The sequence below is a fragment of the Lemur catta genome, chromosome 5, assembly GCF_020740605.2.
Source record: "Lemur catta isolate mLemCat1 chromosome 5, mLemCat1.pri, whole genome shotgun sequence".
In the NCBI taxonomy this organism is placed as follows: Eukaryota; Metazoa; Chordata; class Mammalia; order Primates; family Lemuridae; genus Lemur; species Lemur catta.
This window is the reverse complement of record NC_059132.1, coordinates 71,451,494-71,479,126: the sequence shown is the minus strand read 5'-3', so window position 1 is coordinate 71,479,126 and position 27,633 is coordinate 71,451,494. Positions and strand designations below refer to the sequence as shown.

Here is a 27,633-nt window from a genome sequence, read left to right as displayed (position 1 = left end):
ACATGAGGGGTAGTGGGGAGAAAAGAACATAGGGTATGTAACACAGCCAATCATAAGAAGTTAGAGCTGAGTTGAACCTTAAAGAGCATTAAATTCATCCTCTTCGTTTCAAAGATGAGGGGACCAAAGCCCAGGGAGGCTATGCAAATTAACGAATTGGTTAAGGCAGAGCTAAGAAGAGCACCTGTCTCCTGTTTGTGAGGTACATGGCTATGTGTGGTGGGTGCAGGTCAGAGGAGGAGATCTCTGAGCTAAAGACAAGACTGTGATGTGATTTTTCCTCTTTGCTATTGTTAAAGGCTAATATTTTTTAAAGGCAAAATCATGTATGTAATATAAATATGAAATGAACATGCCTAATAGATTTTAGTTAACTCATTAATTGCTGAGGGAACCCATAAGATGTTGCTGGTTGGAAACATTCAAAGTACCACACACACACATATAGGCAGATAAGGAATACTTAAATGAATTCATAAATAATGTGACTTGGCATAAATTTTATTTAAATCATTTATTATCAAGAGAACCAGTAAGAATTTACAACAGGTAAAAGAGAATTCAAAGCACTACATACATATATAGGAAGATAAAGAATGCTAAAATGAATTTACAAACACATGGAACATGGATCTCTCCATAGGTAATAACCAATTGCATTCTATCCGACATAACTCATTTGCATTTTTATGAACAAGAATCATTTGTATTATTTTCAGCTTTCTATAAATTATGGAGTTATAAAATATCTAAAAATACAACAAAAGGCAGAGATCACTAGAAAGGTATGTGTATAGGACACTCAGTAATCTCTTTTTTCCATTCCAAAGTCTTGCACAATTTTTCCCAATAGGAATACATAATTGGAACAGGAGATGCTCCCTCACCATTTTTGGCTCACAGAATTGTTGGCAATGATGGAAATCAGGCTAAGAAAATAGGACGATACAAGGAGTACATCTAGGGTCATGCCACAGGCATCTCTGGTCAGGGTGCTACTGCTGCTACTGCCTCTGCTGGACACTTGCCACTAGCATTGCTAGATGGCTTCTATGGTTACCTGACCCTGTATGTTTGGGACACACTCAAGATTCAGAGTCTAGGGTAGGGACATCAAGTTGACCCAGAGCCCATGCTCTCCCCCTGGCTGTGTAGGCTAGGGAGAAAGCATATTTGGCCACTTGATTTCACTATGACAAGCCTAGACTCACACAATGGGGACTTCCCTCAGATAGAAAGTATATGTGACACTGGATGGTTAAAAAAAAAGGGGGCAAATATGTACCGCAAATACTTTACTAGGGATACACAAAACAATCAGAGAGTTAAGTTTTTTCTGGAGAAAGATAATATAATGATATAGAAAGATTAAGAGCTTTAGACTTAGATATACCTAGGTCTAGGTCATTCTCCACCATCCTGAGTTATTGTGGGAAAATTACAAACTTCTCTGAACACCAGTTATCTCATTTATACCATTTATAGCTATCTATCTCACAGATGCTCAAGACCCTACATGAGCTGGTCCACTGCTATTTCTATGACCTTATCTCTCACTGTCCCCTTGCTGAACTCTCCTTCAGCCCTGCTGGCTTCCTTGCTGGTCTTTGAGCATACAAACATGCATCTGCCTCAGGTCCTTTGCACTTGCTGATTCCCATGTCTGAAAAGTGTCCTCCCCATGTGACTTGTTCCTTCACCTACTTCATTCAGCTCTACTCTCAAATGTCACCTTAGCTTTGGTGTCATCTATCCTGATAACTTTACCAAAACTTATAACCCCTTCTGCCTGGCACTACTTCTCTCTCCTGCCTGCTTTATTTTTCTCTATAACATTTGTTACTTATCTATCTCCCTTCTCTAAATGGTTCATTCCATGTGAGCAGGAAATAAAAGCCAATTTTACATGGCTGTATCTCTAGCATTTTGAACAATGTCAGGAACATAAAAAGTGCTCAATAAAATCTTTTGGATGAATGATTATAAAGTGTGGGGCATACAGTAGGCACCAAACCAATGATTATTATTTGCTGTTTTTATTGGCCTCTTCTTTCTCTTCTTATATGCTGGCCAACCACCCCTAAGCTTATCTGATTTCCCAGAGCACTCATGATCTAGTAATAGAATTTACCAATTCAGGAACTTAATCTTCTAATTCACATAAAACAACCAGAATATTATAGTTTTCATTTTACCAACGACTTTTGGGATTTTGTATTTATTCTGCTCCTTTGTTATTTAATATATCTGATCTATGGTGGTGGTACCAAATGATTTACATTTATAACTGGGCAAAAGCTCATAAAATTGCCTTGAAAGTGTATTTTGAAGCATATGAGAGTTAGAAGATCTGAACATTAGGAAAGGTCAGTGTATTAGTCAGCGTTCTTCAGAGAAACAGATTAATTATATGGAATTGGCTTATGCAATTATGGAGAGATCTTGCAAGATCTGTAGGATGAGTCAGCAAGCTGGACATCCCGGAGGGCTGATGGTTTAGTTCCAGTCTGAGTTTGAAATCCTGAGGACCAGGAGAGCTGATGGTATAATTCTAGTTTGAAGTTCAGCAAGCTTGAGATCCAGGAAGAGCCAATGTTTCAGGTCAAGTCTGAAGGCAGGAAAAAGCCAATGTGCTACTTTGAAGGTGGTCAGGCAGGAAGAATTCTCTTACTTGGGGGAGGGTCAGCCATCTTGTTCTAAGCAGGTCTGCAACTGATTGGAGATAGGGAGGGCAATCTCTTTACTCAATCAATCAATTTAAATGTTAAGTTCATCCAAAAAACACCCAGAATAATGTTTGATGAAATATCTGAGCACCTTATGGGCCAGTAAAATTCACACAAAACTAACCATCACAGTCACTCTTTTTTATATCTACCATTAATTCTTTAGTGTCACAGTGCAGTTGTTATAAAGAGCAGTGGGAAACAACAATATCTTGAGTAAAAACAGGTGTACTTCAGCCACCATATGTAGGTGGACCCCATTTAGTGCAGGTGTGAAGGCACTTAGTGCTGAAATTAGCATGGAGAGCCCATTAACAATATATAATCAAGACTACAAGGAGGGTCTGGGGACCTGCATTCTAGTTCCTGACTAGAGACCTAATTTTTAGCAACTCATTTAGCTTTTTTGGATTTTGTTTCCTCTTCTGAAAATGAAGGGGTAGGACTAGATGATTTTTCAAGATCACTTCTAGCCCTAGAATCTTTGGTTCTCCATGAATGAACAAACTAAGCTGCAAAGGAAGCTCTATGCTGGCTGGCAGCCCGATACAAGGGGCAAGGACATCTTTGAAGTTATGTATAGCAGTGCCGTCTGCCTTTGCAACTAAATGACAAAAATAATTTGGCCTGGGCTTTACTTGTTCCCAGCCGGCTGAAAGTAAACGGAGCATATTCTGGGGAAAATTGTGTCTTCTTTATGAATTTCCTCATTCTGAGTGTCTTTTGGGCTTGGTTACTTTGCCCTCACGCATAATCCAAAATGGCTTCCCCATCTCAATAGATTACGCTTTGATGAAACCTTATTTATGTGGCAACATTACCTCAGCCAGACTTGGGGAATTTAATCTTATTGCTTCTGAAGTGAAAAGTTTATCCTTGGTTCAAAGAAATGCCAGCATTAGTGAATTGGTGAGAAAACTTGGGACTCTGGAGTCCCACAAAATCACATTTTGTTTATCCCAGTGGCTCACGAACACTTGCAGGTCAGTTTTGCTTCTCAGAGTAAGAAGGAGGAAGATGAGAAAGAATAGGGCACACCTTTCCCCTACACCCCCCAGGCCGGCAGTGAAGATGCGGACGCAGGGGCGCCACCTGGAGGCCGTGGGAAGTAGGACACTGCTGGGGCGTTTGAACCTCTCCTTGTCCTGTTAGCTTACTGTACCCTTCTCTTCTGCCCCAAGATCCTCAGACATGTTTCACATTTTCTGACACAATAAAATCCCTTTAGTTTGAGTTTCAGGTGGTAGCTTTCCTTAACTGTTTTTTTTTAGAGTACATCCATAACCTCTTATATTTTTAAAACATTGGTTCATCATTGCATCATTATAATATATTCCTTTTATCAGGAGAGGCATGTTTACCCCGTATGTTGAAGGTCAGTGTTGCAAAATTCACTAAAGGGACCCTGCTTGCTAAAAGCAGTCAGAGTTCAAAAAAACTACCGAAATTTATTGAAAAATTTAAAAAGTAGTCAAAAAGTTTTCACAGTGTGTTAACAAAATGGTTGTTGCTGGTATTTTAATTTTCGTCTGTATTATCCTTCCCTTCACCCCCAGCCACAAGCAGGTGCTATTTTTGTAAACAGGAAAAAACAGTATTAAAAAGCTTACAAAACAAACCATTTTATTTCAAGCAAATGCACTTCAAAGAACACTGGCACAATAAAACCTTTTGGGAAAAAACTAGTTTGTGTTTGAGGAGGTATCACATGTCTATTTTTACAGAACTCTTGCCCAAGAATAGAGAAAAATTTTGACCCCCAAAATTTTGAGTAAATCTGATAACTTACCTCAGTGTTGAATAAGAGACTTCTGTATCACATTTAGAAAATTATTAATTTTATTAGAATTTTTTGGTTTTGTTTTACATAACTTTCTGGGAACTATTGTACTAAGTAAGGGGGACTTAATTTGGATACTATATTTTTAATTAGGAATGACCTAATTTCCTTGAATAATAAAGCAATTTCCAGGAAAAACCAGAATACATTGTTCCCCACATTTCTGTGACATAGTCATCCTTACTGCTTGGCTCATTTATCATAGAATTGTCTAGGTTCCCAGGGTTTCTAATGATATCCGAAGTTTATGATATACCAAATTTCTGATGATAATATTATTATAACAAAGTGACACATTACAACAACAATAACATGTGCTTAGTGTTTTATGCCTTACAGGGCACTTGTGTACATTTCCTCTAATGATCCACGATACTGTTACAACCTGATAAGGAAACTGAGTTTGAATGGTCAAGAGGCCAGCCCGCCGTCTGCACTGCATGAGTACTGGAAAGAAGTGTGCTTTAGAATTACACAGACTTGGATTCAGAACCAAGTCCAGATATGTACTAAGTGGCAAATAAACCATTCATCCCTTCAGAGACCCATTTTCTTCCTCTTTCCTAAGGACATCTTGAGATAATGAATGTAATTATCTCAGGCACAGTAGAGTGCCTGGCACATAGTAGATTCTCAATAAATGTTAATTGTCTTCCCTGTATTTTTTTCCAAACTGCATCTTGGATCCACAGCATCGTGTGAGAAATAGATGGACTCCATGGTATGGACTGCCTGGCTTCTCCATTGTTTCTAATTAATATTTATCATACTGAGGGGCTCTTGGGCACTTTCATGCTCTTCCCCAGGACTGCAGTGTAGCCTCCTGGCTGCAGATTCATGAGAACCGAGGTGTCCACTCAGCACCTTGTGCAGTGCCTAGCACAAAGTAGCCCCTCACAAAATATCTGTTGTGTGAATTATTGAGACATTGAGTGGGTACACGTGTTTGGCTCCTGAACATGCACCTAAAACACCCAGGGTGCCTGTCTTGGTCTGTTCTGGCTGCTATAACAAAGTACAGTGGACTGTAGGGCTTATAAACAACAGAAATTTATTTTTAAATTTTATTTATTTATGATTATTTTTAAAATTTATTTTATTTTAATGTTTTCAGAGACAAGGCCTTGCTCTGTTGCCCAGGCTGGAGTGCAGTGGTGTGATTATAGGTCATGCAGTCTTGAACTCTTGGGCTCAAGTAATCCTCCTGCTTCACCCTCCTGAGTAGCTAGGACCACAGGCTCATGCTACCATGCCTGGCTAATTTTTAAGAAGAGTTTTTGTAGAGATAGGGTCTTGCTATGTTGCCCAGGCTGGTCTTGAACTCCAGGCCCCAACTGATCTGCTTTCTGCCTTGGCCTCAACAAAGTCCTGGGATTACAGGCGTGAGCCACTGTGCCCAGTCCCAGAAATTTATTTCTCACAGTTGTGGAGGCTAGAAGTCAGAGATCAGGGTTCTGGGGAGGGCCCTCTTCGGGGTTGCAGGCTACTATCTTCTTGTGTCCTCACATGGAAGGAAGAAAGCAAGAGAGCTCTCTGGGGTCCCTTTTATAGGGTCACTAATCCCGTTCATGAGGGTTTCACCCTCATGACCTAATCACCACCGAAAGGTCCCTAATACCATCACAGTGGGGGTTAGGGCTTCAATATTTGAATTTTGCAGGGACACAAACATTCAGTCGATTGCAGTGCCTGACCCACTCAGGAGTTTGCTCTGGTCTGGTCAGTTGCACACTGGCCTGTGAAGCCCCCGCCCCACTCCTGCCCCACCCCGCAGTTTTCTAATAGACACCAGATAACTTCTACTCTCCCTTACCATCTCCAGTACTTTGAATCTCTGACACTGGTGTCAACAATCCTCTTCCCTGCGCTCCAGGGGTGGTAGCCCCCGGTGCTCAGAGGCTGCCATTATTTTGACTTCCCAGCCAGGCTGGCCAGGGTAGGTACGAATAACCTTTATTAGCGCAGCTGTGAGCTGTAAGAGTGGAAGTTTCTGAGAGTGTTTCTTCATTTTGAAATCAAAGAGAGCTGCATGGAGGAAGTCTGGGTCTGGGGTCTAAGTATATAGCTGGGAAAAAATTGCATTTTTATTTTCACTCACTTCCAACTTAAAGTTAGCATTTCCTTCAGTTATGAATATAGGTGCTACATCACAGTGGTGTTAGCAGTACCTATGACTTTGTCACCAACAGAAATCACAGATATTTTCAAATCAGATGACAGTTGTTGGCAGAGCTCTCAAAATACCAGCTACACGCACCACTACTTTGAAATTATGATAGTTATTTGACCTGCTACTAGATCTTATTATTTAATGTGTTACTAAGGAAGATATATATTGCCTTATCACAAATTTGTTTTCTAAAAAATATTTTGATAACTCTGTTTTAATATAATTAGTGTTCATCTAACTCTATGCATTTTTAAAGTGCCTTTAAGAATATTATTCCTTTTAGTTCAGCCAATGCAGTTAAACAAACAAAACAAAACCAAACAAAAAAAAGAAGAAGAATATATTCACTAGACTTCCAAAAGAATTCATTACCCAAAAAATCCCCTGTATGAGGAGAGCCTTGCACTGAGAATTAGCCACAGAGGAGACATTGGTGGCATGACATTCACTGAACAAAATACCTTTTATTCATACATTTCAAGAAATGGTAATAGTGCTTAGCAATATTTTGATGTCAGAATTGTTTCCAACTTGTTCTTTGTTCCCTATCAGGCTCAGCTAGTTTCAAAATGTGAGAATCAATAGGTTAAGCTATTAAACTATTTCAGAGAGCAAATTAAAGTGCTTCCTGGGAGCATGACTCTAGGGAAGTTTAACTGAACCATTGGCGTCTTGACTGATATGTCCTCCCTTTGGTAAAGACTCAACAACTGCTTGAATGGCTTTGTGTCTCACTTTTTTTTTTTTTTTTTAGTGTCCTGTGTGTTGTGGAATGGGATTGTTTCTTCCTTTAAATGTCATCTTATTTATTTATTCTCTCCACATATAAACATTTGTCTTTGGAGAGATCAAAAGGTATAAATTATTATTGATTTATTTAGATGGAATGGTTTTATTTGGCCTTGTACACATGCTAAGTGCTCACAGAAGGTATGGATTGATGGGGCTGGAGACTAAAGTCTTCTGTTTATCTACTTATTTGGGAAACAGAAGATCTCTAAGCCCTTCAGTGTAAACTTGCCTGCACTATGTAGCTAATTGCCTCAAACTTGACCCAGGAAGCTCTAGAGCTTCAAACATGAATCTGTAGTAGGGATGTAAGAGCACTGGCTAGCACTTTAGGTCACTGTATGCGTGGGTCCTTCCTTCTCTTTCCCCTTCATCCTTTTTCCTCTTCCCCTGGGATCACCAGGAGGCCGCAGATTGGTATCCTGAGATTTCTCTCTCCTTTTTGCATCCAAATACTTACGGTAGCCATAAGAATCTCCTTTCTGGTCCTTCTTTGTTCTCCTTCTCTACCTCTTCTCTAGACCCCTATATACTTATTTTGCTCTATATTAGTTGTGCTTAGCAATTGCTTCCTGAACTAAATGGAAAAGTGGACACGTGGATTTCCAGTAATATTCTGGACGCTCCTTCCCTCATAATCTGACACGGGAGGAAGATGCCCTGGCCCTGCCAGCCTCATTTCTACAAGAACAGCTTTTATCCATTATGTTTGTCTGAACATCCCTAGTAAGGTTTCATTTGAACAAAGAGTTCTGTGGATAAAGGGCTTGGAAACCACTGAGCTAGAGAATGCTGTTGGCATGATTTATCACTATGCTTCGGGTGCTGGCACTTGCTAGGGGAAGACTTTGATTGTTCAGTTCTCCAATGATGTAAACCATGATAAATGTGTATGGTAATAGTTATTCTGTTGGCCCCTGAAGCCACATATCTATGTGGCCAAAAGAACAGAGCTATGTGGTTAGTTAATTGTCTTTGGAGCCTGCACTGGGTTGAATAGTGTCCCCTCAAAATCCATGTCTACTAGGAACCTCAGAATGTGACCTTATTTGGAAATAGAGTCTTTGCAGATGTAATCAAGTTAAGATGAGGCCATACTGAATTAGGGTGGTCCCTAATCCAATAACTGGTGTCCTTATAAGAAGAAGGAAACTTGGACACAGAGACCCAGACATACACAGAGAAGAATGCCATGTGAAGACAGAGGCAGAGATTGAAGCATCTGTAAGCCGAAGATTTCCTGAAACCACTAAAGCTAGGAGAGGGCCATGAGCCTCCTGAAGGAACTAACCTTGCTAACAGCTTGATTTTAGGACTTCTAGAATCCAGATAAATTTCTATAGTTTTAAGCCACCTAGTTTGTGGTAACTTGTCATGGCAGCCCCTAGAAATTAACACAGAGCCTTTAACAACTCTTTCCTGGTCCCTTGGTCTTCTCCACGATACCGTCCCACTCCCTCCGCGAATCCAGTACCTAATGGAGCCCCTCCCCTGTCCTACAGCAGCAACTATTCCAGGTTGTGTGAGCCTTGGGCTGGTATGTGAGTTTCCTCTTCAAGGGGTCTCAGATTTGAAGTTCATTTAACATATATATACTGAGGGCTTACTATGTGTGATCAAGAATTATCCTAGGCACTGAGTGTATTGTAATAAACAAGCTAGACCAGGTCCTTTATCTAGTGAGAGGAGTCATTTGATAGACAGATGAGCAAGAAAAATATCATTTAGTGTTCTGTGCTATGCAGAGAATTTAAGCAGAGTGATACGATAGAGTGACTGGATAACTAATTTACATTGTATGGTTAGAGAAGGCCTCTCTGAGGAGGTGACATTTAAGCTGCAATCAGAATGACAGCCTTTTACTTGTTGCACACGGTGTGGTCAACAGAGGCAAGAGCTTGTGAGATTGTACGACATCATGCAGCATAATTCCTGGGTGAGAGTACGTGAGCATAACCACAGAATATTCCCTAGAGTATTGGGACAACCTGGTGGAATGATGAGTGATCCCATGTATGCCTAGAAGTTGCACCATCATTTTGCCACAATCAATTCATGATTCAGTAGAATATTAAGCCCCCGTGATCTCCTATGTTTTAATTGAAAAAGACCCTGAGATGCTGGGCTGCTTACGAAAGTGGGTGGCTGTACCACTAGCCAAGCCCAAGAAGTTCTGTGATTTGTAATGCCATTGTTGGGTATCTGCAAATGATGTCAAATCAGAGAAATAGAAGCACAATGAAGTGAAAGTAGTGAACTAGGATCCTTTCTGCCTAATGAATATTGGGTCCCAGCATATTTGAAAATCTAACACTGGAGGAGTGGGGAAGGAGTTAGAAAAAATTCTACTACTTTATAGATTCTCTGTGGAAATACACAGGAGTGGAAAATAAACACATTAGACTGCCTCAGGGCTTCAATTCTGGCAGCCCCCTCACTGATGGATTTGGGACACACAAAGACTCTTTAATGTGGAACAACTATGAGATTGGAAGAAGTCTGTCAAATAACAGCTTTAAGGCATAGTTATGCAGATAGTATTCATCTTCAGCTTCTTGGAAATTTGTTTTCCTTGATTAGGTCTATAAGCAAACATATATATATAATGAAATGATTTTGATTTATTTTGAGTATTTATTGTATGACCAACTGCTAGATCGAGGAAGGTTGAACACCATTCTCATTAAAAATTGTGTATATATATTCTGATCACAAGAGCCACATATATTCCTTATGGAAAAATAGCTACACAGTTGTGTTTCTACTGACACCCAAAGATAGCTTTGACCTGTGGATGAGACCTTCTGACTCCAGATCAAGGTCAGTCTTACCTGAGTGCCCCTGGCTAGGAGCTGGCCAAGGTGAAGAGTTCATACAGGTGCACCTGGATGGTTATCTTTCCAGGATGCCCCTGTAAAGAACTATTCGAACAAGGCACTCTTCTTCCTATTGTATTTTACAAACAGACCCTGTTTTTGTCCTGAAGCCTAAAAAATAGAGGACATGCAACTCATATTTTAAGCCTGAAAAAAACAGACACTGTTGATAATGAAGAAGCAGCTTTCTTCCTTTCCAAGACTGCTATTTCCTCCTCCTCTCACCTCTTGATCTATCCATTATCTTTTTTTTTTTTTTTAATGCTTACACGATCTTTTCCTTTCTCTGGCCTCAATTCTTCTGTCTTAAAAACGCTGACGTTGTTTTTTTCTTGAAGAAACAAAATCTTTTCCTTAGATCCTGCTGTTTCCTCAGGCCACTCCCACAGTCCCTGAGTCCCCAAGAGCTCTCGAGAGCTCTTGCTGTCACACTCCTGTGTTTGCTGCCTGCACTTCCCCACCCCCAGCTGACTAACCTTGCTACCTCTTTTATTGGTTTCCATCTTCATAAATTACCCAAACTTTCATTTGGCAGCTACTCCGGAGGGGCACGTTCTCTTAGGGGCAACTGCAGCTGATTTCTGGTAAGAGGAAGGTTTGGATACACAGAAGAGCCTAACAGCCATACTCCAGAGAGTCTGAATGGGAGCTCCTAGAGGGGTCGACATGGCAGAAAAGCCATGTGCTTTCACAGCAGCTGGGACTGAAGTTGAGGGTGAGGAAGTCTGGATTGCCAATTAGGAGAGAGACCTTACACATACTGAGATGCCCCAGATAAAGAAATGGAAAGAGTGCTTTCAAATATGAGCCCGAATTTAGCATGCTGAAGAATCTGACATGATCAGTATCTAGAATTTGTCATTTACGTTCAGCAGTGAAATAGAAATGTGTGTCTTTGATCAGGGTCTTCCAGAAGCCACCTTTGAGCCAAGGGTTTGGGTGTAAGTGGTTTGTTAAGACACAGCTCTCAGAAGAAACCAGTAAGGGAGTAGAAGAAGCAGACTGGGGAAAGGGAAGAAGCTCGGTGAAGGTGAGATCTCAGGTGAAGTCCCAGACTCAGCCTGATCTCCTGACGTGCTTGGTGTTTGCCCCGGCCTTGAGGCACAAGAGCTGGGCTTTGGCACTCCCACACCAGTAAGCCATTGGCTACAGGTCATGGTGGGAGTAAAGGAGGATGTAAAATTCCCAGGCACTTCCTCTTCTCCTTGCAAGCTATGTGGCTCCAGCATCTAGGCAGGCCACCCAAAGCTGCAGGGGAAAATAGTCAGCAGCAAAAACATTAAAGCTGGGGATGAGTGAACAGAGCCGGTACAAGGGACCCAGGGGGATCTGATCAGGTCTTCGTCAGAGTCTGTTCCGTGTACATAAAGGTGTATGTGTCTCCAGTGTGGTGGTGCCAGTGTGAAGTGGAGCAATTGCAAGGCATTCTGAGCTGCTGAAATCTTTAATGATGGATCACCCCAGGGCTAGTGTGGCCATTCTGGGGACAGCCTGGGAGTACTTATATTAACTATGCACAAACCCTGTGATCCAGCAGCTCCTCCTTAAATGTCCCAGAGAAATCACAAAAGTCCCCATGGAGACTTGTCACAAAGCTATACAGTGTAGCCTCATTTGTGGTAGCAATTATATAGCTATCTCCATCTATAGAGTTTTCTCCCTTTAAATACATGGATTGTTCATTAATTATTATTCTGCAAGGGCTTTAAACACAGAGATATATTTTACATATTCTTTTTATAATTTGAAGAGAAAAAATATTTTTTAAAAATAATAGAAATTGAGGAATTAACTGGCTAAAAGTGTCAAAAAGGAGCAGAAACAAGGACTAGCAGATTATACAGACAACATGCTAAAAGGTGAAGAAAGGAAGTGGTGCAGCCACTCTTCCTTCTCCCTTCTTTGGGACGATCCATCCTCCACTTTGCCCCCAGGCTCCAGGGGTTAGCCCTGGCCCTGCGAGGCCCATGTGGGTCAGCAGAATTCCATTCTTCCCAACAGAGTGAGGGTGAGGGGCAGTAATCGAGGCCTAACCCTACTAAGGTCTCACAACATAGAGAAAAAATCGGACCTATGAGATCAATTTTTCATTATGCACAAACGTGTGCTGGGAAAGCAGATATAATCCATCTCAGTGCTTACATTTTGTAGATTTTCCCATTGTAGGATATTTTTAAAGCACTAGAACTTAACTGAAGTTAATCCTAAAAGTCATACTTTGAGAGAAATAGCTGGAGTTCACAGAGAAACGGCTTTATTCTGGGGGGAAAAAACATGCATAAAGGAGTGAGTCAGGGCTGTAACCGGGACGTGCCTGGGGCCTGTGATTTGGCTGATGTGATACTACGTAGACCGGGCAGAGTCATTCCTCCCATCTGGGACAAATCCATCACACACCAAATATACAGTTGTGTCTACCTTCATCAAATCCAAGTTAAGGAAAAGATGCTCAGTGCCACGGAGGTAAACTAGATAACGGGGCTGTGGTTTAGAACAAAAAGGGAAACATTTGTGGAATTCTCTATACTCCCCTAGGAAGATTCCATGACTCTTCTGATTATACCTGGTGTTGGCATTGCTGGTCCTATTTATTACCTCCCAGGAAGAAACAAAGTTGATAGAATCTACTGAATAGTATTATTGCTAAAAGCTTAGGAAATTAGGAGATAGTACAAGTTCTAGCTTCATAGAATCAAACGTGAACTCTTCTAGCACTTCATGGGAAAGCCCAGCTTTGCTGTTACAATGTTATTGATTATTTCCTGATTCTAAGAACTGAGGTCTGTCTCCTTTCAGTTTTAGAAACAAAAGAGCCAAAGAGTATTAGTGCTGACCAAATATAGACACTAGTTTGTCTTTCTTACCATTGCAAGTATGACAGAAGCCTTTCCAAATATGGAACTATTTTAAAAATCACTGGGGTTTTTCATTGTGAAGACCCCACTGGAATTTCAGAAACACTCAACTGCATATGGTGGACTTGTGATCTGATTTAATTTTGCTTTGAAGTATGAAGTCAAATCAATAATACAGCACTGTACTAGATTATTTTACAAATAAAGGAATCGAAGACTGAGAATCACAAGCCTGGAGGGGTTTGAAAAGACTCTTAGTGCATTTCCTTCATTCTACTCATGTATTGTTTTCAATACTGTATCATGGACTAGTTATACTATTCAAAACAACAAGAGAGGTACTAAATTAGTCAAAGATGCACATTTGTCTTGGCTATTTCCTGGACTTAATCTCCAATTTGTTTCATTATCTTAATAATTTTAAATTTACTGGGTAGGTTTATTTTTGAACGGAAAATAACATGTGTTTACTGACTTAAGAAAAACTCACAGTGTCAAAACAATCCCATACTGCTTCTTACTAGTCCATTCTCCTAGCAGTGACATAATATTTGAGCTAACTAAAATGAGAGTTGTGGAAGCAAGGGCCTTCACATTTTGTGCACTGATGTTCACCAGCTGAAGTTAAGAATTTTGACTACTCTTTCCTTTGTGCCTTTACCATCCCCTATGCTGATGACTACCTCGTCACCACTAAGCACTTCACTGCAGTTATTTATTTATACATCTGATTTCATGTTTTCAGCAATCAGCACAATTTAATGTGGCAGGTGTTCACTATATCTGTGTTGAGTGAGAAGATAAACCAAGAGGGCAAGCAAAGGAGGGAGAAGTGAAATGGTAGAGCACAGGGGATTTTTTAGGGCAGTGGCACTCTGCAGAATGATACTGTAATGGTGACATGTGACATTATACTTTTGTTAAAACCCACAGAATGTCGAGCACAAAGAGTGAACCTGATGTAAACTATGGACTTTAGTTAATAATGTTGCATTAATATTGGGTCATTAACTGTGACAAATGTACCGCACTAATACAAGATGTAAATAATAGGGGAAACTGTGGGGAGGGGAGGGGAGGAAAGAGGACATGTGGGAACTCTGTAATTTTGTTTTATTTTTTTAATGAGTGTTAGAAAATTTTTTACTTCAAAGTACTATGGGAGTACAACTGTTTTTGGTTACATGCATCAATTTTGTAATGCTTGAGTCAAGGTTAAAAGTGTGCTTGTCATCCCGATAGTGTTCATTGTACCCGTTAGGTAGGTTTTTGCCCAGCCCCTCCACCCCACAACTCCTGATTGATTTCCATTGAATTATACCTCCCTCTATGCATATGTGTGCTCATTGGTTAGTTCTAATTTAATAGTGAGTACATGTGGTGTTTCTTTTCTGTACTTTAGATACTTCACTTAGGAGAATGGTCTCCAGTTCCATCCAGATTGTTGCAAAAGGCATTAAGCCATTCTTCTTCATGGCCGAGTAGTACTCCATGGTATACATATACCACATTTTATTAATCCACTCATGAATTGATGGCACTTAGGTTGATTCCACATTTTTTGCAATTGTGAATTGTGCTGCGATAAACATTTCAGTGCAGGTGTCTTTTTGATGAAATGGCTTCTTTTCCTTTGGGTAAATCCTCAGTAGTGGAATTGCTGGATCAAATGGTAGGTCTACTTTTATTTCTTTGAGGAATCTCCATACTGTTTTCCATAGATGTTGTACTAATTTGCAGTCTTACTAACAGTGTATAAGCATTCCTTTCTCTCTGCATCCATGCCAGCATCTATTGTTTTGGACTTTTTAATAAAAGCCATTCTCACTGGGGTAAGGTGATATTTCATTGTGGTTTTAATTTGCATTTCCCTGATTATTAGTGATATTTAGCATTTTTTTGGTATGTTTATTGGCCATCTGTCTATCTTCTTTTGAGAAGCTTCTGTTTATGTCTTTTGCTCACTTTTTAAAGAGGTTGTTTGCTTTTTTCTTGCTGATTTGCTTAAGTTCTTTGTAGATTCTGGTTATTGGCCCTTTATCAGATGTATAGCTTGCGAATATTTTCTCTCATTCTGTAGGTTGACTATTTGGTCTAATGATAGTTTCCTTGGCTATGCAGAAGCTTTTTAATTTAATTGAGTCCCATTTATTTATTTTTGTTGTTGCTGTGATTGCCATTGGGGTCTAGGCCAATAACTAGAAGAACTTTCCAACATTTTATTCTAGAATTCTTATGGCTTCATGCCTTACATTTAAGTCCTTTATCCATCTTGAATTAATTTTTGTAAGTGATGAGAGATATGGATCCTCTTTCATTCTTCTGCATGTGGCTATCCAATTTTTCCAGCACCATTTATTGAATAGGGATTCTTTTCTCCCAGTATGTATTGTTGTCTGCTTTATCAAAGATCAGTTGGCTGTATGTGGATGGTTTTATATCTGGGTTAGAGAACCATTCTGTTCCATTGGTCTATGCCTCTATTTTTATGCCAATACAAGGCTGTTTTGGTTACTATAGCCTTGTAATATAGTTTGAAGTCTTATAATACGATGTCTCCCAATTTGTTTGTTTTGCATAAAATTGCTTTGGCTATTGAGGCTCTGGTTCCAAATGAAGCATAGAATTATTTTTTCTAGATCTGTGAAAAATGATATTGGTATTTTGATGGGGATTGCACTGAATCTATAAATCACTTTGGGTAGTATGGACATTTTAACAATGTTGACTCTACTAATCCATGAGCACGATATGTTTTTCCGTTTGTTTGCATCATTTGCAATTTCTTTTTTTTTTTTTTTCAATTTCTTTTTTTAGAGACAGGGTCTTGCTCTTGCTCAGACTGGTCTCAAACTCCTGAGCTCAAGTAATATACCTGCCTGGGCCTCCCACAGTGCTAGGATTATAGGTGTCAGCCACTGTGCCGGCATTTGCCAAAATCTGCGATTTCTTTCCTCGGTGTTTTGTAGTTCTCCTTGTAGAGATCTATCACCTCCTTGGTGAAGTATATTCCTAGGTATTTTATTTGCTTTGTAGCAATTGTGAATGGTATTGAGTCTTTGGAGTCTCAGCTTGAATGTTATTGGTGTATAGGAATGCTACTGATTTGTGTACATTGACTTTGTAACCTAAGACTTTGCTGAATTTATTTATTAATTCCAGGAGTCTTTTGGTGGAATCTTTGGGATTTTCTAGAAAGAAGATCATATCATCAGCAAAAAGCAATAGTTTGACCTCCTCTTTCCTCATTTGGATACCCTTAATTTCTTTCTCTTGCCTGATTGCTCTGGCTAGAGGCATAGGACTCCCAGCACTATGTTGAATAGAAGTGGTGACAGTGGGCATCCTTGTCTTGTACCAGTTTTTAGTGGAAATGTTCTCAACTTTAACACTGGCTGTGGGTTTGTCTTTATACGGCTTTTGTAATTTCGAGAAATGGGGAACTCTGTAATTTTAGCTAAATTTTTCTGTAAACCTAAAACTTCTGTAAAAAACATGAAGTCTATTAGATTAAATAACAACAACAAAAGATGAATCAAGATAAATTAGATGAGTTGGTCTTAGAATGTATATTTGTAAGCAACAGAAAAACGAATTTAACTAGCATAGGCAAAAAGGTAAATGTGTTCATTTGCTTACTCAAGCTATGGGAAAGCATCAAGGAAAACTGGAACTGGAGACTTAAATGGTCTTTTTCATCTTTGTGGCATTCTAGATTGACTTTCTTCATAATGCTCAACCTATGGTGGCCAGCCACTCTGAAGCTCCCAACCTCCCAACCCTGCCACAGTGAGGATGTGGGTCAGTGAGCCTAAACTAACCCCTTATGGGAGAGGAGATGCAAGATCCAATTAGAGCATGGCTGTTTCTACTAGAAACAAGTAGGCATGGCAGGAGCCTGTTGCATTTATCCTGCCAGGAGATGACGGTGCTCAGACTAGGGAGGGAGAGGTAGAGACAGCGATGTGGACAGGTTCTGGATATATTCTGAAGACAGGGCCCTGAGGACTTATTGGGATGTTGTGTGTAAGATGTGGGGGAAAGGAAGGAAAAGTGACTTCAAAGTTTTTGTCTTGAACAACTCAGAGGATGGAGCTGTCTTTAACTAAGCAGAGGAATATTATGGCGGCACAGGCTGGAAGATACAGGACCTTCATGTTGGATATATTATGGTCTATCAGCTATCCAACTGGAGATGTCAAATAAGCAGTCAGATATCTGTGAGTCTCTTCCTCCAGGCATCCACCCGACATATTGTTTATTGACTGTAATTGTTTATTGCCCAACTAGAATGCAAGCTCCATGAGATCTGGGACTTTGCCTGTTTTGTTCACTGCTATGTCCTCAATATCTAGAAGAATGCCTGGTGCATAATAGATGCTCAATAAAGTTTGCTGGAAAGATGAATGAAGAAATCAGTGAGAGAGTTAAGTGCTTAGTACAACACAGTAGGTTGATTGATGATAGAACACAGTTAGGAAGTATCTGTTTGAATATAAAATTGCTTGCTTGGATATTATTAAGGAGAGGTTTGCAAAAGGCATTTGGTAACAAATATTTTCTATGAAGAACTCTATAAAAATGAATAGACACTTACAAGGCTTCTGTAAACTTTTATTTTATACGTATGGGCCACTGCCAACTCAGGGCCTTGGCTTCTGGCTCATTTCTACAAAGTTACTTGTTGGAAAGATGTGGCAAATGTAGGAATTGGAAATATTCCTACTAGTAAGCCACAGTTACTTACCAGTCCATAAAGAAAATGCTCATTGAAGCCTTCAGAAATCTATGACTTTCTGAATTTATAAAATGCATCTTTTCATATGAAAGAAACAAAGCATATTAACAAAAAGACAATTGTCTAAACAAAATGGTGTGAACCTATGGCTTATATTATAGGCATATATCACTGCATATGAGGCACCAGTGGAATAATAGAATTTGACTGCTAACACACAAAGGAGTAATATTTCTTAGCCCTGCAATTCAGGCAAGAGGAACCTGACATTATTTTACCTGTGACTGTGCTAAAATATGGCCCAGCAAATGAGCTCAGCTAATTCATCATCAGCGATCTGTCTGGTAAAGTCTGATAGAAACTTCAGCCAACTTGTCAATTGCATCACCACTGTGTTTTAGGACAATGTAATACTTCAAAGTATAATGACTTTTGCTCCAGCACAGGAAATAATATGATCCCAAATACTGCTTTATCAAACCAACCAACCAACCAAACAAAACCTTATCTTGTTAACCCATGGCTCATCCCCTTTCATGCTGCTTCCCACATCCCATTTGTGATGGTAACATGGTCACAAGATTTATGAATACAGAAGCTTCTCATTAGGTTGAAACAGAGGTGAGTTGTCATGATGAACAATCGTCTAAATTCCACTCAGAATATGTGCTTTGGTACAACTACAGGGCATTATTATTAGATTAGATTAAATCCATATATACCATCACATACGTCACACACACACACAAACACAAATACATTCCACAGGGACAATCACAGAAAAATTGGCTGAAAGAAATTTACAGTTGTGTACACACACACACACACACCAGTCAAGGATTTTCTGCTGTACTCACAGTCTGTAAACATCTGGGAAAATGCTCAGCAAAGGTCACTGTGGGCCCTTTGAAATGATGACCATGTGAGAGGTGAGGGGTGGGTTGGGGATTTAGGTTCATAGTCAACACCCAGAGGAGTGAAGAATCACAGGTTCATGTTGACATTTGGGGGTCACTGTATTTCACTGACAAGATAAGCTCATCACTTTTAAATTATGTTTCCTATATGGAAAAGTCTTACTGCCAGTTAACATTTTAGGAAAAATTAAGAGAATAGGAGGTGATATGTATAATGTATATATGTATGTACATACATATGTTACTATTACCAAAAACTCAATGAAAATTTCCAAATCTTCTAAAAATATTCAGTCTTTTTCTCCTAGGTGTGCTTTAGACTCCTGTACATTGCACTGAAAGTCTCAGGCATAGTTAAATGACACATTTCTTTAAATTTTGGTACATGACACTTAGTTTACATAAAAACTTACATTACAAAAAGATCGAGCTTCTGGAAAAGAACTCTTTGATCCAAGCATCATTTTTGAATTTAACATAAAAAATATGTTCAAGATCTCCTGTCACAAAAACACCATTAAAAAAGAAAATACAGGTTCTTAAAAATTCTTTGAATAACAGCTGTTAAATGTGGACATCAGTCTGTGTTTTAAGGGACTGTATTTGTTGCAGCTTTAGAATTCAGGTTTTAAAAATAAAACAATGACATGAGAAACATTCACCTAATCACTCACCTGAATAATGTTTTTTCTTTTCTTTTTTGTTTTGCAAAACATGTGTAAATAAGCTCAAATAATCATTTTTAGGTTATTATGCAGTTAAAAAATACTGGCACAGAATGGTATTTCAGATAAAACTGACTTAAGCCCATATTGTATTTGGCAAAAAAAAAAAAAAAAAAAAAAATCCCTTAAAAAATAGAAAATCTTGTCATAGTTTCTAAAGTTTTTTGGTGACCAATTCTCATTGAACATTTGACAGAACTGCCATAAAAGCTAGTCATGTACTTGAAAACTGTTTCCATGCAAGTGCAGTAAATATCCTTCTGGATGAATTTAACAGTCTCCATTCTTCCCCAGCTCCCACCATTTTTTAGTGCTGAATATAACATGCAGAATATGAAAATTGGATAAATTAAAGAAGTAAGATTTGTTCAGTTTGTGGGAATAAACCAGTCCCCCCTCTGCTGTTTTGGAAAAGCATTTCTTCTCTACCGAGTTAAGGAAGAAGGATTGGAGGAGAGGTTTCCGGAGACATAGTTGCTGTGGGATTTTTTTTTTTTTCCTCCCATAGGATTTGAAGGAATATTGCCAAATGTTTCTTAGAATGGTTAGTTAATACTGTCCTTGTGGCTGCTCCTCTCTGTGTTGTGGTTGTTTTGGTCGTGGTTTTTCCACTGGATGCTTGTTCCGTTCATGGGGACGGAGGTCATCAGACTTCTGGACTGGTAACAGCAGCAGCAGAGGCACGACTGGGAGAAGGAACAGACTCGAAATAACATGAGCCCACCAGCCCCTTCCCAGCCGCCAACAAGGGGTAAATATCCACACACTTGAGGAAAGTGAGCCTTCACAGTAATCTAGCATGGGGGGCATCTCATCTCCGGGCAAATGTTAAACTGTTGAAACACGTCCCTTGTTTCTCATTTTAATTCCATTCATCAAGTGCAAGAGGAAGGGACAGCAGTTCTGGCCGGAGGGAGAGTTCTCCACAGCCTGGGCCGGGGCGTGGGTGGGGAAGGGTTCTCTGTCTGCATCAGGCAGCTCGTATGATCCTCACAACCGCCCTCGATGCAAGGTGCTAGCTCCCCCTTTTATGAATGAGGACAGCGAGCCCCAGAGAGGTTACTAAGAGGCAGAATTGGAATTACAACCTGGGACACTCTGGATTGGGCTCTTTCCCTTGGGTATGTTGCCTTTTTAGGAAGATCCATCAAAAATGTGTTTAATTTCTGATAAATTTGTACCTTAATTTTCCCTCCCCCAAGGAATATACAAATTAATTAGCAAGTGATATTAACTTAAGCTTCTATCATGTATTAGTTATAACCTGCATGTTAGTCAATGCATTTTGGGCAGAACGTTGGTGACTGGTAAACATCTTCAAAGGGACCTCAAAAATATGGCGGCAAAAACGTCTATACCAAGCTTCGTCTATTTGTAGGATTCTTCAGTGAATATGTGTCTTTTGTCTCCTTTTAGATTGCAAGTTCCATAAAGGAAGTTACTGTGTTTTTCCTCTCTATTCTATCCCTAATAATAAGCAAGTCATATTGAGCATTTATTATTTCAAGAGTTTTACACATACTAACCCATTGAACACTCCTTATGAATGATACTGTGATTATCCTATTTACAGATGAGGAAACTGAGGCAGCAGGGGGTGCACTAGGTGGACCTGGGTTAGACAGGTAGTAAGTGCAGAGCTGTGGTGTCAGTGGAGGTTGTTTGCTTCCACAGCCCGCACCCTTGGCCCCTCCCCTACTCTGCCTCCTATGTACTGTGAGCTAAAGTTAAACAGCCTGGTCAAAGGTAATAATATCCAGGTAGGATTGTCTATTCTAAAGTCATTCCAGGGACTGGAAAAATGACACATCATTAAGACATACTTAGAGCCACAAGAGTGGCTCAGCTGGCAGAAGTTTAAAAACAGAAGGAAACTGATTTAGAATGAAATTATATTAGTTCAGATTCCCAGAGCAACAAGCATTTACTTTCCTTGAAGAGACTATTACTAAACATACTATTAGGAAGCATTTAATGAGAGCTTTCTTAGTAACAGAGTTTACATTTCATTGAGACTGCAGTTAAAGTCTAAGGCAAGTAAGGTGTGAATAGGTTTTATGTACTCTGTGTGGCCTGGAGCTCACGTTTGAGCATTTCTTTTAAAAGGAGGGTTCTAAACTGACATGTGATTAAGTTAGTCTTTTTAATTTTAACCTCTGCATATGTCATTGTCTGAATGGATACTGCTTTTCTGTTATGCTGACATTCTGACCCTCTTCTGGGTAATGAAATGCGATTTTCAACTTTTTTACCAAAAAGGAGCACAGTGTACCAAAGTCAGTTACAGCTGGAATTGGCCCTGTCTGTTGTCTACTTAATATACCCATTTGGTTGTCTTTTAAAAATGCTTGCAAAATCATCTTACCTGGAAACAATTTTTAAATTTCTTGCTCACAAAATACAGCGCTATTGGGTTTATACATGAATTCATGGTTGCCAAGTTAATACCGATGTAGTCCATGAGCAGCAAGAAACTAGAGCAAAAAAAGAGTGTAGAATAATTAGAACATATTGTTTTAAAAATCTGCTAACTAGCATTTTCCTTAGAATAAGCATTTTTCTTGCCCAGAAGCCATTCCTTATGTGTGGCAGTTAGAATTTTATAAAAAGTGCTTGTTTGAATGGCAGTTTCAATTTTGCAGGACGGTTATAGATATATCAACCACTTGGTTAGCTCAAACCCTGTGCACAGCCTCAGGAGGGGAGTGGCAAGATTATGGATTCGGCTTGCATAAATTTGGGGATTAGTTATGTGCCATGTCAGCTAAAAAAAAAAAATTAACTTTGTGATTTTAATCTTCAGGGCTAATGAGAATGTAGACTTGATGGTTTTGTAAATGTATTATGAATGTGAAAGGGAAACTCCAATTTTCTAACGAGTGCAGAGGATCATACCTAAGTAATTCACATCGGTTCTTGTCCATCTCATCATACACGGTTTTCTTCAAAATACGGCTTAAATGAAGAGGAAACCAGCAAAGAGCAAAAATTACAACCAAGCAGAAAACTGTTTTTGCCACTTCTCGACGCTAAAGGAAAGTGAGAAAAAAAAAAGTACAGTAAGTTTAGTGTTTTTGTACTACATGGAAGAACTGCACAACAAGAAGGTAGAAGTTAGCACAGGGAAAAATAAAGAAGAGCCAAGAGAATGGACTGCCTTAGAGTGCCTCCACTTCCCAAAGATTCCAAGTCCAACTTTCTAATCAAGGAGTTGCGAATGATGCTTTTGGGCAGCTGCCAGGAAGAATGGTGGTCTCAGATTGGTTACTAGGGCCAGGATAAAGTTTTTTTTATTAATTTCAAAACATTAAATGGGCACAAATGTTTTTGTTACATGGATAGCTTTTATAATGCTTAAGTTGGAGTTTTTAGTGCAGGACAAAATTTATATGCCAGAAGAGAGGTGGGAACTGGCTGGAGGTGTGAGGCAGCACTGTGGCTGAGTCTGCATCTGCGTGTGTGTGTGTGTGTGTGTGTGTGTGTGTGTGTGTATGTGTGTGTGTGGAGGGGGTAGTGTGTGACTGGGGGTGGGGAGGGGAAAGGTCAGCCAAAAGCTTAGTAACAGGTAACTAGCATTAATGATGACATAGCAGCAGGTGACTATAACATGGTAATGAATGGATAAATCCACAAAGACCCTTGGAAAACAAGCTAGGAGTAGGGAACAGACATGGAAAAACAAGAGCAATATGTTTTCTCCTTTTCCTGGTCTTGAAGACAGCTAGCACTGGGCTATTTTTGCTTTTTAAATTCTTTTATTAATGACATGTAGTTTCCAAAGATATATAGTTTGCAAACAGAAGAAGGTAAATGATTATCAGCAGTGACGGTTGGAAAATCTGGAACGTGCTGACCCTGGACTGACTTCCATCGAAAGTTTACATGTCTTTGGGTCTGCTCAGGATCAGAAAAACCATAGGTTGGGAATCGTCTGCCACCATTCATTTGTGTGCATTATGCTTGAGTATTATAGGGCATACATTTAGAAGCCTAACTAGGAACATAAAATGTAACATACCTGTAACTGGAATCGGTTAATGTCAAAATAAAACTGATTGAAAACAGGGTTTGGAAGTGTGATACTGGTTCAACCTGAAGCATATAACATTACGTCTGGGAAGCCAACAGTAAATTCACTTGATTTGAGCCATTCCAAAAGATTCTGGGGCAGCTTTCGCAAATTGCTACAGTAGCCCAAAGAATTGGGAGTTCTTTAATCTTTCATAGTTATTGAGCTAGCTGGGATATAGCTTCAGAGCAGTGATTGAGGGAAGAAATAAAGGATTTTAATCCGCAAGAATGGGAGATCTTTTTAAAGGATCATTTTGTGTACACAGAAAAACAGTATGTCCAGAAAAATAGAAAAGGGGTGTATAGGGAGAGAAGTTACCTCCCCTGAGCATATACTCAAAGAGGATAACCCTTTTAAAAAGATAATATTAATACATTGCCATGAAAGTTGATATTTGCTTAAGCAACTTCTCCTGTCTTCTTATCAGTTAGATCTTTGATTTTGTTATGGCAGCAGGAAGCTTGGCCCAAATCATCTACACGGCCACCTGACCCAGTTCTGACCAATGACAGGAAGTAGAGAGTGTCTTGTGGGTTTCTGGAAAAGCTACTTAAAAGTGTGTGTGGGGTGCTCTTTAGTGCACACACATTAATATGTTCTTTGTTCTTCTCCTCTTGCTGCCTGGAAATCAGGTAGAAAAGTAGAGATGCTGCTGTCTTCCAAGATTGAAGGAAAGACCAGCCTGACAGCAGACTCCTGGCCTCTAAGTTTCTTGACCACTGAACCAGCGGCATCTGAACTTTTTGCTGTGGGAGAAAGATCAAACCCTTCCTTGGCCGACTCATTGTTATTTTGGGTTTTCTGTTACCAGCATCCAAACACAATCCCTAACTGATAAAGTTGTTGCCATTATAACGAAGCAAAATCAGAGACAACCAAGCAAGAAGCAAGACTATGAGCTCCATAGCATATTAGCCAGAAGGTGGCAAAGCTTTCTGCTCTATGGTAGCTCTCCCACGGTCTCAGGTGAAGGACTCCAGCCAGCCTTGCTCTTCTACTGTTAGCACCTGCTACAGCTTTGAGTGTGACCGAAGGGAACATCCACTGCATGGGTACCAAATCTTGGGTTCTAACCTCTGTTTGGTTGAGCAAATCTCTTAACCACCTGTACAATAAGGATAATATCTTTCCTACCTATCTCACAGGGTGTTTGTTGAAATCAAATAAGAAAAATACAAGGAAATGCTCTTTAAAACTTAAAAAATGCTATGTACATGTGAAGTAGCATATTATTATTGTTCCTAATCCCTATTTATTTATTTTCACAGCAGGCACCACTTACAGTGTAAACAGGCTCAATCATGGTGCTAATGCAAAAATCTATATCTTAAAGCACTATTTTTTTGCAAATCTATTCTAACTAATTACCTCCATTGCAAGAATGAGAGGTAATAGTTGCTTAATATGTTGACATCCAGAGTATCTGAAGCATTCATACCCAAAGTCATACTAAAGTTTCTGAATGTAATTTTCCTGCTAAATGTCAATAAAAGATAATAGCTATCATTTGTATGGCATGTTGGATTTTACAGAGTACAAGATGCACATTAAATATTCCTTTGAGTCTCATAATAACATTGATGCATATATTATTACATGTAATTTACAGATGAAGAGCTGAAGCTCAGAAAAATCAGTACAGTAGTTGAAAAGAGCTGTGATGAGGAATGATGCTTACACATGGTAATTATATAGGGCAGACTTACAGACTCCATCAACAACTCATATTAACTTCTGGTGTGGTTGGACATCCCTATATACTTCTTTATTGTGACTAAAAACTTACCTGCAGTCCCAGTTTTACTCTTAGAATTAATATAAATTAACATTTGCTGAGCACCTACTAGCAGTTGGGTACCACTAGGCACCTTTCATGCTGTAGGTAATCTCCATGATGTATTATTGCATACATTTGATGAGAAAGTAGAAGTTCAGAGAGATTAAGCAATTTGTCCAAGGTCACAGAGCAAACAAGTAGAAGAGTCAAGTTTTGTCCTCTAAACCCCACACAGCTTTATCTGTTCTATTTCTGCCCAGGAGGGTAAACAGTAGCCTCCTATAAACGTGTTTAAGTTCCTTCTAGAACTTTGGCTCCTGCAACATTTTACCTCTTCTAATGTACGTGATCCCATGGCCTAGCATGAGTCTTACCTTAGCCATTGCTCTAATGAGGTTCATCTCCTTTTTACCACTCACCAAATGCATGGTGCCCATTCCACGTTCTAACTGGACTCCTGCTATTGCACCTGAAATGCCCTCTGTCCTTTTCTTCCCCATCAAATCCCATTTGTCCTCCAAGGCCCAGTCCAATCCCCCTCATCCATGAACAGTTTCTCCACGACTCTATCTCATATCCTTCCTGGCTTCCTATAGCACAGGCTACTTTCACCATACCTGTGATTCTATCTTCCAGTTGTTTCATGGTTTGTGTTTTATTTCAACAAGATGGTAAAGCCTTCCCGGGAAGAAAGTCATATGCTTCTTTTTGTCCTGAAACAGTTCCAAGCCCAGTTCAATGTATGGCCCCACATACACACATGATCTTGGCAAAATAAAGGCATAGCTCCTCTCTGTATGGGCCCAACCTCTGGGACCACCTGTTTCTCAGGCCAGCTCCTCATTTCACAAAAGAAATTTCTGATACTATAACTATAAAGGAAACAGTTATAAGACAGTACTTTCATTTTTAGGAAACGAGGCCAAATCTGCTAATGACAGTATTTGCAGGCCTGCTGTTGTCAGGGACCAACCAGTCCTGGCCAGATTTGCATGACTATGGGATTTACCTGTTTAAGATGTTCACTGAGGGCAATTCTCAAGCTGCCATTCCTTCTATTCAACATCTCACAGGTCATGAGGGTGTAGAAGATTGCGGTGCACACCAAGGGCATGCAGAAATAGAACCCAAAGAGCCACCAGTCCTTTCCATTTTGGTAGTACTGTAAAGTGTAGAAAAGAGAGGGAAAAGGAGGGGAATAAGAAGATATATTATCTGCAGTGCCTCTGGTAGCTTCAAAATCTTTAGACTTGCGGATATGTTTGTAAATTCATGCTCTTTGGTTGCAGTCATGGGTTTGGGGGTGGTGCTCAAAACTCAATTAAATGTGAAACTCCAGAAATTATCCTGGCCTTATAATCTTTAAACACATAAAGAAACTGTGTTTAAAAAAAGTATCACGACCAGGATACTTTTTATAAACTGAAGTTGGTTTCAATGACACCATGGAAGAGCCCTAATTGATAAAAATAATTTTCTTCCCAAGCTCATAAAACGATTTTGAGACATGAAGAATATATTTGTGTATCTTTATTTACTGATGAGCCTCAGATTTTATTGTGTCTGGTTTCCTTTTGACTATTGCGGTTAAAGGTTACTTAACGTGAACATCTTGCTGGGGAACAGCGAAGGTTATGAATGGCTTATCTGTGTAGCTTTGGTTAATGGGGGTTAACGCCTTGCCTGGTATGCCTGCTATGTGACCTCAAAGCCAGCCAGTTTGAGCCATCAATAACTATACTCATTCTCCCTCTTTTAATACTTACCACCTGGAAACTATTGAGGCAGCATACCTTATCTGAAGGCATATTTAGCATTATCTCCCTGTGGGCAGGATTTATAAATACCAAGATTATTCAGTTTTATGTCTTTTTAAAGGAGAAAACTTAATATCCTATAAAAATGAAAGTTGGAAAATGATATATAAATTCTTCTTCCCAGTAAATAATGACCAGTTTGGGAAGCAATGCTTTTTCTTTCCTTATAATGTTTCTCCAGATTGTTTATTTACTAAGGACAATGCAGCCTTCTGTACTATCTCAGTTCCCACAGTAAAAAATAATCATGCTGTGCTGTGAAAAACTGGACAGTTTCTGAATATAGAAAGAGGCCCAGTGGGTTACATTATGTCTATTAAAATCATCTAAA

The 27,633-nt window shown here is 39.5% G+C and overlaps 1 protein-coding gene and 1 long non-coding RNA gene across 4 annotated transcripts in view; one reads left to right on the top strand and one right to left on the bottom strand.

Moving 5' to 3' along the window:
* Window positions 1–27,633, top strand: part of LOC123638470 — a 67,941-nt gene that overhangs the window by 27,408 nt on the left and 12,900 nt on the right. Inside the window, exon 3 of one of the 3 annotated variants that reach the window (XR_006735370.1) lies at window positions 24,341–25,070. The exons of the other annotated variants lie outside the window; for them this stretch is intronic. This is a non-coding gene — a long non-coding RNA (uncharacterized LOC123638470). Of the gene's footprint in view, window positions 1–24,340; window positions 25,071–27,633 lie in introns of those variants that run through there. 3 annotated transcript variants of the gene reach the window in all.
* Window positions 17,853–27,633, bottom strand: part of EDNRA (endothelin receptor type A) — a 54,604-nt gene continuing 44,823 nt past the window's right edge. The window contains exons 5-8 of the mRNA XM_045552091.1: window positions 26,495–26,647; window positions 22,532–22,665; window positions 22,002–22,110; window positions 17,853–20,322 (exon numbers count right to left, since the gene is read on the bottom strand). Of these exons, the coding sequence (XP_045408047.1) occupies window positions 20,182–20,322; window positions 22,002–22,110; window positions 22,532–22,665; window positions 26,495–26,647 (537 nt within the window). The 3' untranslated portion in view covers window positions 17,853–20,181. The remainder of the gene's footprint in view (window positions 20,323–22,001; window positions 22,111–22,531; window positions 22,666–26,494; window positions 26,648–27,633) is intronic.